This window comes from Coregonus lavaretus (assembly GCF_964263955.1).
Source record: "Coregonus lavaretus genome assembly, chromosome: 1".
NCBI classification, from domain to species: Eukaryota; Metazoa; Chordata; class Actinopteri; order Salmoniformes; family Salmonidae; genus Coregonus; species Coregonus lavaretus.
This window is the reverse complement of record NC_139988.1, coordinates 91,950,132-91,965,131: the sequence shown is the minus strand read 5'-3', so window position 1 is coordinate 91,965,131 and position 15,000 is coordinate 91,950,132. Positions and strand designations below refer to the sequence as shown.

Here is a 15,000-nt window from a genome sequence, read left to right as displayed (position 1 = left end):
CTGATGAGGGAGAACCGAGGAGAGCAGAGCAGAGCAGAGCAGAGGGGGACATCATTATAATTCTCCCTGACAGAGAGAAAAGGGTTTAGTGTTTAATTGTTTTACTGCTCCTAAACCAGAATCATTTAACAGTCAGAGAGACTGTCAGGAAACTAGCTAGCACCCTTCGAGCTAAAGGAACAACCAATCAGGAATTACCCCATGTTTAGACCTACAGTAACAACCAATCAGGAGTTAACCAATGTTTGGAGCTACAGTAACAACCAATCAGGAGTTTCCCATTTTTACATTTACATTTTAGTCATTTAGCAGACGCTCTTATCCAGAGCGACTTCCAGTTAGTGAGTGCATACATTTTCATACCCCATGTTTGGAGCTACAGATTTTGTGCCCAAATGTGTTTACATCCCCTTATTATACCCCAGTGGTTGAACTACACTGAACAAAAATATAAAGTGCAACATGTAAAGTGTTGGTCCCATGTTTCATGAGCTGAACTTTTTCATATGCACAAAAAGCGTATTTCGCTCAAAGTTTGTGCACAAATTTGTTTACATTCCTGTAAGTGAGCATTTCTCCTTTGCCAAGATAATCCATCCACCTGACAGGTGCGGCATATCAAGAAGCTGATTAAACAGCGTGATCATTACACAGGTGCACCTTGTGCTGGGGACAATAAAAGGCCACTCTAAAATGTGCAGTTTTGTCACACAACACAATGCCACAGATGTCTCAAGTTTTGGCGTGCTGACTGCAGGAATGTCCACCAGAGCTGTTGCCAGATAATTGAACGTTCATAGGATGCCACCTTTCCAACAAGTCAGTTCGTGAAATCTCTGCCCTGCTAGAGCTGGCCTGGTCAACTGTAAGTGCTGTTATTGTGAAGTGGAAGCATCTAGGAGCAACAACGGTTCAGCCGCGAAGTGATAGGCCACACAAGGTCACAGAACCGGACTGCCGAGTACTGAAGCGTGTAGCGCGTAAAAATCATCTGTCGTCAGTTGCAACACTCACTACCGAGTTCCAAACTGCTTCTGGAAGCAGCTGTTCATCAGGAGCTTCATGAAATGGGTTTCCATGGCCGAGCAGCCGCACACAAGCTTAAGATCAGCATGCTCAATGCCAAGCGTCGGCTGGAGTGGTGTAAAGCTCGCCGCCATTGGACTCTGGAGCAGTGGAAACGCGTTCTCTGGAGTGATGAGTCATGCTTCACCATCTGGCAGTCCGACTGACGATTCTGGGTTTGGCGGACGCCAGGAGAACACCACCTGCCCCAATGCATAGTGCCAACTGTAAAGTTTGGTGGAGAAGGAATAATGGTCTGGGGCAGTTTTGTATGGTTCGGCCTAGGCCATTTAGTTCCAGTGAAGGGAAATCTTAACGCTACAGCATACAATGACATTCTAGATAAAATAAATAATAATATACCATTTAGCAGACGCTTTTATCCAAAGCGACTTACAGTCATGCGTGCATACATTTTTACGTATGGGTGGTCCCGGGGATCGAACCCACTACCCTGGCGTTACAAGCGCCGTGCTCTACCAGCTGAGCTACAGAGGACCACCATGATTCTGTACTTTAACTTTGTGGCAACAGTTTGGGGACGGCCCTTTCCTGTTTCAGCATGACAATGCCCCCGTGCACAAAGTGAGGTCCATACAGAAATGGTTTGTCGAGATCAATGTGGAAGAACTTGACTGGCCTGCACAGAGCCCTGACTTCAACCCCATCGAACACTTTTGGGATGAATTGGAACGCTGACTGCGAGCCAGGCCTAATCGCCCAACATCAGTGTCCGACCTCACTAATGCTCTTGTGGCTGAATGGAAGCAAGTCCCCGCAGCAATGTTCCAACATCTAGTGGAAAGCCTTCCCAGAAGAGTGGAGGCTGTTATAGCAGCAAAGGGGGGACCAACTCCATATTAATGCCCATGATTTTGGAATGAGATGTTCGATGAGCAGGTGTCCACATACTTCTGGTCATGTAGTGTACAGTGAATGAGTGAATTATTTAAAAAGGCTTTTTTGGTTGTAATGTTTTACATCAAGGGTAGTCAACCATCCTCCAGGAGAGCTAATGGGTGTGCATGCTTTTATTCCAGCCCCCCTCTAACAAACCACATTTTAGAAATGAGCTGCTCAACCGGACCTTGATAAAAACTCTGATGTGTTTGCGCAGGGCTTGATCAAAAGCCTGCATACCCAGTATCTCTCCAGACTGACCACGTGGTGTTTTGGACAGCTGCCTAACAGGTATTCTACTTTACCAGGGTGGGGTGGTTGAGTGCCTTGCTCAACAACAGGAGATGGTACATGGTATCGGGGAGCAGCCTCCCAGTGTTGATGCCACATTACACTTTCTTTTTTTATACGTACAGAGACGCCGCGAATGATTGGTCATGGAAATTTGGTTAAAAGTCATTAAGAAGTCATGGAAAAGTCATGAAATTCTATTGAAAATATGTATGAGCACTGATCCATCCCTCCCTCCATGTGATCTGTTCCATCCATCCATCCCTCCCTCCCTCCATCCAGGTGATCTGTTGGTCCTCCACCTCTCTGACCTGATACGCATGGCCTTCATGGCGGCTACAGACAACAGTAACCAGTTGAGGATGGCTGGTCTTCAGGCCCTGGAAGACATTATTAAGAAGTTTGCCTCTGTTCCGGAACCAGAGTTCCCGGGTCACGTGATCCTGGAGCAGTACCAGGCTAATGTGAGTCTATCGACACAGACCATCAGTGAAGAGATGTCCTCAAGGTAATCTATGTATTGTATTTATATTTAACTCTGGAAACCTTATTCTTCTGTTCATCAGGTTGGCGCTGCTCTTAGACCAGCGTTCTCCCCAGATACACCTTCTGACATCACAGCTAAGGCGTGCCAGGTGAGAGTCCTGTAGTCTCCACATAATAATAATAATAATATGCCATTTAGCAGACGCTTTTATCCAAAGCGACTTACAGTCATGTGTGCATACATTTGTACGTATGGGTGGGTCCCGGGGGATCGAACCCACTACCTTGGCGTTACAAGCGCCGTGCTCTACCAGCTGAGCTACAGAGGACCAACATGACCATGAATAGCCTACACACTTTGGAAATCTTACTCACCGAAGTTCTACATTTTACATTTTAGTCATTTTAGCAGACGCTCTTATCCAGAGCGACTTACAGGAGCAATTAGGGTTAAGTGCCTCGCTCAAGGGTACATCGACAGATTTTTCACCTAGTCAGCTGTCATGAGCCTCTCACTCCACCGGGTTACCACCTTAATTTTCTTCCACTCTGCTCACCACTCTCTCTACTCAGCCTAACTAGCTCCACCTGTCCCTGCTCTGCTCTGCTCTAATTACTCTGCCAGCTGCGCTGCATTACCCACTACCTCTCCCAGTATTTAAGGCCCTGTCTTTCAGCTCTCCGGTGTCAGATCGTCTGCAAAGCTCACACCCGGAACCTGTTTGCTCGCGCTTCTGGCTCACCCTGGTTTTGTGACCCCGGACCTGCCTGATTTTTGGATACTCTTCTGCCCCAGGAGATCCAGACCTGCTTCTGCCATTACGACTCCTGACTACTCTTCAATCCCGGTAACTCTGACCAGCCTTCTGCCTTGCTACTACGTATTTTGGATTTCCCTTGGACTGTACTGCTGCCTTGTTTCATTCCGCCCTGTTGTGTCTGTGTCTCCCCCCCCCCAGGACTTCTGGACCACCCACCACCGGCTTCATAGGACGCATCGCTGCCACTGGGGGGGGCACAGACCCAGCACATTGGACGGGATCCCTGTTACCCCTGGAGCCTTCATTCACTCCCTACTTCCCTTTTCCCTTAAGTTTTAATAAACTTTCTGGTGTGACGCAATTGTGGTCCTCTGGTCGTCTGTCTGAACCGTGACAGTACGATCTGACCATTATGGACTCAGCGCACACTTTCCCCGACATGGAAACCGATGAGCATGAGCAGCAGTTCCAGCAGCAGCAACAACAACTCGCCATGATCATTCAACTCCTCACCAACCTTACCCCAGCCAGTCTGCCCACCAGCCCTGCCCCCGAGTTACCTGCCCCGGTCATTGCAGCCGCTGCTCCGGAACCCAAGATTGGAAACCCCGAGCGGTTCAACGGCGATTCAACCCAGGTCCGGCCATTCCTGACTAGCTGCCGACTTCAGTTCTCCTTGCAGCCAAGGACCTTCGCCACGGAGGGGGCTAAAGTTGGGTATGCCATCACTCACCTGACGGGCCGAGCTCGACTCTGGGGAACAGCAGAGTTCGAACGTCAAACCCCCGCATGTGCAACCTTCGACCTGTTTGCTGAGGAGATGCTGAAGGTGTTTGACCTGGATTCACCAACCGCAGAGGCGTCTCGTGAACTGTTCAGTATTCGACAAGGCAGACGTACAGTCGCAGACCATTCCATCGACTTCCGAACCCTGGCTAGACGAAGTTCTTGGAACACACCATCGTTGGTGGACGCGTTCTTCCATAGTTTGGCTGACTATATCAAGGACGAGTTGGTCTCCCATGAACTGCCTTCCACTCTTGATGAAGCCATCGCACTGACTGTCAGGATCGACAGAAGGATACAGACCCGTCGTCGTGAGAGGGGGCGCCAAGGTCCACCTACTACCGGCATTCGGAGAGATCCGACTGGGCTCCTGTCATCTACTGCCACTCACCCAGGTCAGCTTGATCAGTCTGAGCCTATGGAGATTGGGCAAGCCTCTCTCACTCCTGCAGAGCGCCAGCGCCGCTTCACCTCAAACCTCTGCCTCTATTGTGGAGGTGATGGACATCGTGTGGTAACCTGCCCTTTAAAGGGCCGAAGCTCACCGGGCATAGGGGTAGTCCGGTTGAGTTCAATGACCATCCAGTCCTCCGACCGCAAACCCCTGCTGCAAGTTCACCTCCGCCTCTCTGACTCAACTCACACCCTGGCTGCTCTGGTGGATTCTGGCGCCGAAGCCAACATAATGGACATCAAGCTGGCACGCCAACTGGGACTGGAGAACCTCCGTTTGACACCTCCTATTCCTGCCCGGGCACTGGACGGACACTTACTCGGATCGGTCACTCATGTCACGGCCCCGGTCTCGATGGGTCTGTCCGGAAACCATCAAGAAACTATCCAGTTTCACCTGCTCCCCTCTCCAGGCCAACCCCTCATCCTGGGTTACCCATGGCTCCGCCGGCACAACCCTCAGCTCGACTGGGTGACCGGGGTGATCAGGGAGTGGGGAGAGGACTGCCACCGAACCTGCCTGCTTGCTGCCGCACTACCCCCTCGGCCAGTACCTACTAACTCCGCTCCTGACCTCTCCAATGTCCCAGAATGCTACCATGGTCTCAGAGAGGTGTTTAACAAAGCAAGAGCCACATCTCTGCCCCCTCACCGACCGTACGACTGTGCCATCGACCTCCTCCCTGGAACAGCCCCTCCAAAGGGTCGTCTTTATTCGTTGTCTGCTCCTGAAAGAAAGTCCATGGAGGACTACATCAATGGCTCTCTGTCCGCAGGATTAATCCGTTCATCTTCATCTCCTGCTGGTGCTGGCTTCTTCTTTGTGGGGAAGAAGGACGGATCTCTTCGCCCCTGCATCGACTACAGGGGACTCAACGACATCACAGTGAAAAACCGTTACCCTCTGCCTCTGCTCACCTCTGCTTTTGAGTTGCTCCAGGGAGCCACTGTTTTTACCAAGTTGGATCTCAGAAACGCTTACCACCTAGTGCGGATCCGGGAGGGAGATGAATGGAAAACCGCATTCAATACACCAACAGGCCACTACGAGTATCTGGTTATGCCTTTTGGCCTCACCAATGCTCCTGCTGTGTTCCAGGCTCTAGTGAATGATGTACTGCGGGACATGTTAAACAAGTTTGTCTTCGTTTACCTGGATGACATCTTAATCTACTCCAGAAACCTGTCTGAACACACCCGCCATGTCCAGCAAGTCCTTCATCGTCTTCTGGAGAATTCCCTCTACGCCAAGGCAGAGAAATGTGAGTTTCACGTCAAGACAGTGGCCTTCCTGGGGTACATAGTGGCAGAGGGAAGTATCCAAATGGATCCTGCCAAAGTATCAGCAGTCACTTCATGGCCAGTTCCGGAGAACAGAAAGAAGCTGCAACAGTTTCTGGGGTTTGCTAACTTCTATAGAAAGTTTATCCGGAACTACAGTACCGTTGCTGCCCCTCTCACTGCTCTAACCAGCACCAAGCAACCCTTCACCTGGACCCCAGCAGCCGACAAAGCCTTCAGTACCCTCAAGGTGAGGTTCACCTCCGCTCCCATCCTCCAGATGCCTGATGTGGACCGGCAATTCATTGTGGAGGTGGACGCCTCGGAGGTGGGAGTTGGTGCTGTGATTTCTCAGTGGGCTGCGGAGGATAGGAAGCTCCATCCCTGTGCCTTTTTCTCACGTCGGTTGTCCCCCTCTGAGTGCAATTACGACATAGGGAACCGTGAGCTGCTGGCTGTGAAGCTTGCCTTGGAGGAGTGGCGTCACTGGCTGGAGGGGTCCACCATTCCATTTCTCGTTTGGACCGATCATAAGAACTTGGAGTACATCCGCACGGCCAAACGGTTGAACTCCAGGCAGTCCCGCTGGGCCCTGTTCTTCACCAGGTTTAATTTCACTCTGTCATACCGGCCTGGATCACGCAACACCAAGCCAGACGCCCTCTCCCGTCAATTCCAGAAGGATGACACCCCCTCCAAGGACCCTGTGTCGATTCTGCCAAGTCCCTGCATCGTTGCAGCTCTGACCTGGGCTGTTGAGGAACAGGTGCTGGAGGCTCTCCGTAACCAGCCAGGTCCCAGCACTTGCCCAGCTGACCGCCTTTTTGTCCCCGAAGACCTGAGGTCCCAGGTCGTTCAGTGGGGACATGACTCCCGCCTAGCTTGTCACCCTGGCTCCACCCGCACTTACAACCTGCTCGCCCAGAGGTTCTGGTGGCCCTCTCTGAGGAAGGATGTACGGGAATTCGTCCAAGCCTGCCCCATCTGCAACCAACACAAGTCGTCCTGCCAGCCCCCAGCCGGATTGCTGCAGCCCCTGCCTGTGCCCAGACGTCCCTGGTCTCACATCGCCCTTGACTTTGTCACGGGGCTGCCCCCTTCAAGTGGCATGACCGTCATTCTCACCATAGTTGACCGTTTCAGCAAGATGGCACACTTCATTCCCCTCCCCAAGCTCCCAACCGCCAAGGAGACCGCCCAGGTGGTCCTGGAACACGTCTTCCGGATCCACGGACTGCCAAAGGATGTAGTTTCTGACCGTGGTCCACAATTCTCCTCCGCTTTTTGGAAGGAGTTCTGTCACCTGCTGGGAGCCACAGTCAGTCTGACTTCCGGATTCCATCCCCAATCCAATGGGCAGTCAGAGCGGGCTAATCAGGAGCTCGAGAAGGCACTGCGATGCATGACTTCACGCAACCCCCACTCCTGGTCGCAGCAATTGACATGGGTGGAGTACGCACACAATTCTCTGACCTGCTCTGCCATCGGTATGTCCCCTTTCCAATGTGTTTATGGATACCAGCCTCCTCTATTTGCCAGCCAGGAAGAGGAGGTTACTTGCCCATCTGCACTTGCTTTTGCCCGTCGATGTCGCCGCACCTGGTCACAAGCCCGAGCCACACTCCTCAGATCCGTTGCCAGCTACACTACCGGGGCCAACCGTCGGAGAATTCCTGCTCCCACCTACCATGTTGGTCAAAGGGTGTGGTTGTCATCGAAGAACCTGCCACTCAGGGTGGAGTCGCAGAAGCTGGCACCTCGGTTCATTGGCCCATTCCCTATCATAAGAGTGATTAGCCCAACTGCTGTCCGGCTCCAACTGCCTAATTCCCTGAGGGTGCACCCCACTTTCCATGTGTCTAAGATTAAGCCCATCCATGAGAGTCCGCTGGTCCCTGCTGCGCCTTGTCCTCCTCCTCCACGGCTCGTCGATGGTGGTCTGGTTTACACCGTCCGCCGCCTGCTTCGGTCCAGACGGAGGGGTAGGGGTCTCCAGTACCTCATTGACTGGGAGGGCTATGGACCTGAGGAAAGGACCTGGGTGCCAGCTAGTCGGATTGTGGATAGGACTCTCATCACCGCTTTCCACCAACGGCATCCTGATCAACCTGCAATCCGTAGGGGCCGCCCCAGAGGGGTCCCTAACCGTCCTGCCCGCTCGGCTTCCTGTCCTGTGCCTGATCCTGTCTCGGGACCTGTCCCATCTCCCGACCACGGCCCTCCGGCTTCCTCCGAGGATGAGGACGTTCACTCGGACCGTTCGGAGGAGTTCTAGCCCTCCTCCGGCTCCCCTCCTCCCGCCCGGCGTGGTGTTGCTCTTGGGACTTCTGGGGCCGTCCCTTGGGGGGGGGGTTCTGTCATGAGCCTCTCACTCCACCGGGTTACCACCTTAATTTTCTTCCACTCTGCTCACCACTCTCTCTACTCAGCCTAACTAGCTCCACCTGTCCCTGCTCTGCTCTGCTCTAATTACTCTGCCAGCTGCGCTGCATTACCCACTACCTCTCCCAGTATTTAAGGCCCTGTCTTTCAGCTCTCCGGTGTCAGATCGTCTGCAAAGCTCACACCCGGAACCTGTTTGCTCGCGCTTCTGGCTCACCCTGGTTTTGTGACCCCGGACCTGCCTGATTTTTGGATACTCTTCTGCCCCAGGAGATCCAGACCTGCTTCTGCCATTACGACTCCTGACTACTCTTCAATCCCGGTAACTCTGACCAGCCTTCTGCCTTGCTACTACGTATTTTGGATTTCCCTTGGACTGTACTGCTGCCTTGTTTCATTCCGCCCTGTTGTGTCTGTGTCTCCCCCCCCCCAGGACTTCTGGACCACCCACCACCGGCTTCATAGGACGCATCGCTGCCACTGGGGGGGGCACAGACCCAGCACATTGGACGGGATCCCTGTTACCCCTGGAGCCTTCATTCACTCCCTACTTCCCTTTTCCCTTAAGTTTTAATAAACTTTCTGGTGTGACGCAATTGTGGTCCTCTGGTCGTCTGTCTGAACCGTGACATCAGCTCGGGGGATTAGAACCAGCGACCTTTCGGTTACTGGCACAGCGCTCTTAACCACTAAGCTACCTGCCGCCCCAATAATAACATAATTGTGAGAGCTCGGTGAGTAGGTTTTAGGGGTGTGAAGGTTGAAATGTTTAAATGAAATTGGGATTGTTAACATTAACAAAAAATCCCTAACCTAAAAACGATTTATTTTTTCCACACCCAAAAAAATCACAGTGCAGTTTTCCCAAAACAGTCCCCGGTCATCATCATGAAGGTAAAAATAAAACATAAACAAATGTCTAACGCAACAATGTGGCAACGTTAGTAGGAGAAGAGTGGGCGGCAGGTAGCTTAGTGGGTAAGAGCGTTGTGCCAGTAACTGAAAGGTCGTTGGTTCTAATCCCCGAGCCGACTAGGTGAACAATCTGTCGATGTACCCTTAAGCAAGGCACTTAACCCTAATTGCTCATGTAAGTCGCTCTGGATAAGAGCGTCTGCTAAATGACTAAAATGTAAAATGTAAGCAGTATATATGATACAATGATCTCTCGCTCTCTCCGTGGGAAACGTGATGTCATCTGCAATGTGAATTCACATGGAATTTAATGCATTTTTCTTATTGTTTTAACGGAAAACCGATTTTAAAAAATAAATAAATTATGGCAGTTTAAACTATTTTTTTCCATTTGTGTCGGACCGGCTCGTTTCGGTCTTATGTAGCAATATTTTAAATTGTGTTTTTTTACATTGGATAAAAGTAGAAACTCAGAGATACAAAATGGTATGTCATACACTATAGTTGAGGAACAATGGGAAAGTAATTCTGCTTTGAAAGTTGATAAACTTGGAACCACACTTTTGAGAAAATGGCCCTTTGAATGTTTTGGTACACCTACTGGAGAGCTCTTCTTTGTCTACACCCATTCAGCAACCAAAGATTTCAAGACTAAAGGCTGGTTTATACTACGGGTGTGTTCGTGAATTTAATCTGGAGTGCCAGAGTGCTCTCTGGGCGTTTGTAAACTCAGAGCGTTGTCAGATTGTCCTCGGAGCGTTCAGAGCGCACACTGGACGTTCTGGCCGAGGAGGTGTTGACTGCAACTGTGCTGCTGGCAACAATTTAATTAAGCTTTTTCGCCAACGTTTACTGACACCGGCCATATTCAACGGGTGTTGAGCGTTCGTAAATTTGTCAATTATTCTGCGCTCTGGTACACTCAGACGAGAGTGCTCTGAAATCGGAGTAGATAGCCAGAGCGAATTTACCAGCTATGTCTATCAACAGTTGTCGCAGTGACATCATGAACATTCTATTGAAATGGTCTTGTTAAGACATGTAGCTAGCTAGCTAAACAATGAACCATAATCCCAACTCATTATGTTACTACCCTGCATGAATCTGCAGGTAGCTAGCCAACCGGGTTCAGTGCTAGCTAGCTAACAGTACACTTTAACTTGAAAATGAAAACCACTTTCTGATAAAATTAGAAACGTGTAATATCTGAAAATGTAGCTAGCTAGACTCTCTTACTCGTATACATGGATGGACGCTTCTCCCTCTCTGTCACGGTTGCCATGGTTGCCCTTAGTTTGAAGATGTAATCCAGAGACAGGTGTTTTATACAACAGCCTTCTGTGTTCTCTTTTCGCATATTTGCATATTTGCAATCAAACGCTATAATTTTCTCAGTCTCCTTAGCTATCATACTCTAATTCCACTGATTTCAAAACTCGGTCCTCCAGAAAATACATTCAAAAAAAGCGCGTTAGAAAGGATTACCTACACATACTGACCAGCTCATGTTATAGACAGAAGCGTGCTACATGGCAGACCATCCGAACTCATCTCTCGGCCTGTCCAGCCCACTCATTATCTCAGCCAATCATGGCTAGCGGGAAGGTTGCTGTCTTTTTCTGTGGCTAAACCAATTTGGCTCGTAATTTAACAATTGTATTCGTATTTACAGATGGCATACAAGTTTGTTATTAAGGCACATGAAAGTTCACATGTTCCAGAAGGCATTTCCGCCAAAAAACACATTTTGATTTAAAAAAAAATAGTTTTCCTTCAAATGGCTCTCCTGTGAAGTAGTGACCCGCGACATACGCCTAGTTTCTTGAAACAATTCACATTTGTCACATCCCTACTAGGATTTGCAATGGGCCAGTCTCCTTCATCACACATGACCACTCGGACCAGATCAGCATATGCCCCCCCCCCCCTGGTTCCAAGCATTGATTTTAGATCACATAGCTCCGTTCTACTCAGTAGGTAACGATGTATCCGTTCTACTCAGTAGGTAACGATGTATCCGTTCTACTCAGTAGGTAACGATGTATCCGTTCTACTCAGTAGGTAACGATGTATCCGTTCTACTCAGTAGGTAACGATGTGTCCTACATGGTCGCTGTATGCAGTGAGGCTGTTGTAGTGTATCGGATGCAGCAGACTCAGTCTCAGCTAATCCCCAGTACTGCAGAGCTCTGAGTCATCATGTCTCTGTGTGTAGTGGTGGTTTAGAGACCTGTGTACCAGTGGGTGGATGGATGGATAGATAGATAGACGGACGGACGGACAGACAGAAACTTCTGCTTTCTAACTGATGTGGAGGACGAGGCAGTAAACATACCTGTCAGATACACTGTTGACACTCCTCACACGGAGGGCTCTTTATGTCTCGCTCTGACAATCACAATATCTCTATTACTCTCTCTCTCTCTCTTTCCTCTCTCTTTGCTTCGTCCCTGTCTCTCTCTCTCTCTTTGGCTCTCTCATGATATCTTTTCCTCTCTCTTTTCCTCGTCTCTCTCTCGCTCTCTGCAGTTTCCCTTTTTTTTATTTTGTTCTTCTCAGGAACAAACTGATCCCTGTTGTCTTCTACCAGCCAATAGTTTCTCTCCAATTCCCTTGTTGTCTGTGTGTCCTTCCGTCTGTCCTCTAGGTGTGCAGTACGTGGATCGGTAGTGGGGTGGTCAGTGACCTGAACGACCTTCGTCGCGTCCACAACCTCCTGGTGTCCTCGCTGGACAAGGTGCAGGCTGGGAAGGGTTCCTCTAGTCAGCTGTACAGTGAGAGTGCTACCACCATGGAGAAACTGGCTGTACTGAAGGCCTGGGCTGAGGTGAGATGGCTTGAATATGTTGGAAATATACCGGTCAGTTTCACTACAGTATTAAAACACTGATAACATTATATTTATTGTAGTGTTCTATTTCATTCCTTGCTCCTCACTTTGAGGTCTATATCTCTCAGAAGGGTTGTAACGGTTCCTCGGTTCGGTCCAAACTGTGAACCCGAAGGGTTGTAACGGTTCCTCGGTTCGGTCCAAACTGTGAACCCGAAGGGTTGTAACGGTTCCTCGGTTCGGTCCAAACTGTGAACCCGAAGAGTTGTAACGGTTCCTCGGTTCGGTCCGCACTGTGAACCCGAAGGGTTGTAACGGTACCGTTCGTTACGGGGACCTCGGTTCGGTCCGCACTGTGAACCCAAATGAATACATAACAAAAATATATACAAAATCAAAACACTAGGCCTATAGACTAGACTGTGATGTAGACCTGTAACACTATAGACTAGGCTGTGCTGTAGACCTGTAACACTATAGACTAGGCTGTAGACCTGTAACACTATAGACTAGGCTGTAGACCTGTAACACTATAGACTAGGCTGTAGACCTGTAACACTATAGACTAGGCTGTAGACCTGTAACACTATAGACTAGGCTGTAGACCTGTAACACTATAGACTAGGCTGTAGACCTGTAACACTATAGACTAGGCTGTAGACCTGTAACACTATAGACTAGGCTGTAGACCTGTAACACTATAGACTAGGCTGTGATGTAGACCTGTAACACTATAGACTAGGCTGTAGACCTGTAACACTATAGACTAGACTGTAGACCTGTAACACTATAGACTAGGCTGTAGACCTGTAACACTATAGACTAGGCTGTAGACCTGTAACACTATAACTAGGCTGTAGACCTGTAACACTATAGACTAGGCTGTAGACCTGTAACACTATAGACTAGGCTGTAGACCTGTAACACTATAGACTAGGCTGTAGACCTGTAACACTATAGACTAGGCTGTAGACCTGTAACACTATAGACTAGGCTGTAGACCTGTAACACTATAGACTAGGCTGTAGACCTGTAACACTATAGACTAGGCTGTAGACCTGTAACACTATAGACTAGGCTGTAGACCTGTAACACTATAGACTAGGCTGTAGACCTGTAACACTATAGACTAGGCTGTCTGTATTACCTGTTACACTATAGACTAGGCTGTAGACCTGTAACACTATAGACTAGGCTGTAGACCTGTAACACTATAGACTAGGCTGTAGACCTGTAACACTATAGACTAGGCTGTAGACCTGTAACACTATAGACTAGGCTGGGCTGTAGACCTGTAACACTATAGACTAGGCTGTAGACCTGTAACACTATAGACTAGGCTGTAGACCTGTAACACTATAGACTAGGCTGTAGACCTGTAACACTATAGACTAGGCTGTAGACCTGTAACACTATAGACTAGGCTGTAGACCTGTAACACTATAGACTAGGCTGTAGACCTGTAACACTATAGACTAGGCTGTAGACCTGTAACACTATAGACTAGGCTGTAGACCTGTAACACTATAGACTAGGCTGTAGACCTGTAACACTATAGACTAGGCTGTAGACCTGTAACACTATAGACTAGGCTGTAGACCTGTAACACTATAGACTAGGCTGTAGACCTGTAACACTATAGACTAGGCTGTAGACCTGTAACACTATAGACTAGGCTGTAGACCTGTAACACTATAGACTAGACTGTGCGACCTGTAACACTATAGACTAGGCTGTAGACCTGTAACACTATAGACTAGGCTGTAGACCTGTAACACTATAGACTAGGCTGTAGACCTGTAACACTATAGACTAGGCTGTAGACCTGTAACACTATAGACTAGGCTGTAGACCTGTAACACTATAGACTAGGCTGTAGACCTGTAACACTATAGACTAGGCTGTAGACCTGTAACACTATAGACTAGGCTGTAGACCTGTAACACTATAGACTAGGCTGTAGACCTGTAACACTATAGACTAGGCTGTAGACCTGTAACACTATAGACTAGGCTGTAGACCTGTAACACTATAGACTAGGCTGTAGACCTGTAACACTATAGACTAGGCTGTAGACCTGTAACACTATAGACTAGGCTGTAGACCTGTAACACTATAGACTAGGCTGTAGACCTGTAACACTATAGACTAGGCTGTAGACCTGTAACACTATAGACTAGGCTGTAGACCTGTAACACTATAGACTAGGCTGTAGACCTGTAACACTATAGACTAGGCTGTAGACCTGTAACACTATAGACTAGGCTGTAGACCTGTAACACTATAGACTAGGCTGTAGACCTGTAACACTATAGACTAGGCTGTAGACCTGTAACACTATAGACTAGGCTGTAGACCTGTAACACTATAGACTAGGCTGTAGACCTGTAACACTATAGACTAGGCTGTAGACCTGTAACACTATAGACTAGGCTGTAGACCTGTAACACTATAGACTAGGCTGTAGACCTGTAACACTATAGACTAGGCTGTAGACCTGTAACACTATAGACTAGGCTGTAGACCTGTAACACTATAGACTAGGCTGTAGACCTGTAACACTATAGACTAGGCTGTAGACCTGTAACACTATAGACTAGGCTGTAGACCTGTAACACTATAGACTAGGCTGTAGACCTGTAACACTATAGACTACGCTAGTAGACCTGTAACACTATAGACTAGGCTGTAGACCTGTAACACTATAGACTAGGCTGTAGACCTGTAAACACTATAGACGAGGCTGTAGACCTGTAACACTATAGACTTAGGCTGTAGACCTGTAACACTATAGACTAGGCTGTAGACCTGTAACACTATAGACTAGGCTGTAGACCTGTAACACTATAG

At 48.9% G+C, this 15,000-nt stretch overlaps 1 protein-coding gene across 1 annotated transcript in view; it reads left to right on the top strand.

Moving 5' to 3' along the window:
• LOC311132856 (HEAT repeat-containing protein 5B-like) overlaps positions 1-15,000 on the top strand; it is a 97,202-nt gene that overhangs the window by 57,341 nt on the left and 24,861 nt on the right. Inside the window, 3 exon segments of the mRNA XM_084166211.1 lie at positions 2,539-2,720; positions 2,823-2,891; positions 11,968-12,147. Of these exon segments, the coding sequence (XP_084022337.1) occupies positions 2,539-2,720; positions 2,823-2,891; positions 11,968-12,147 (431 nt within the window).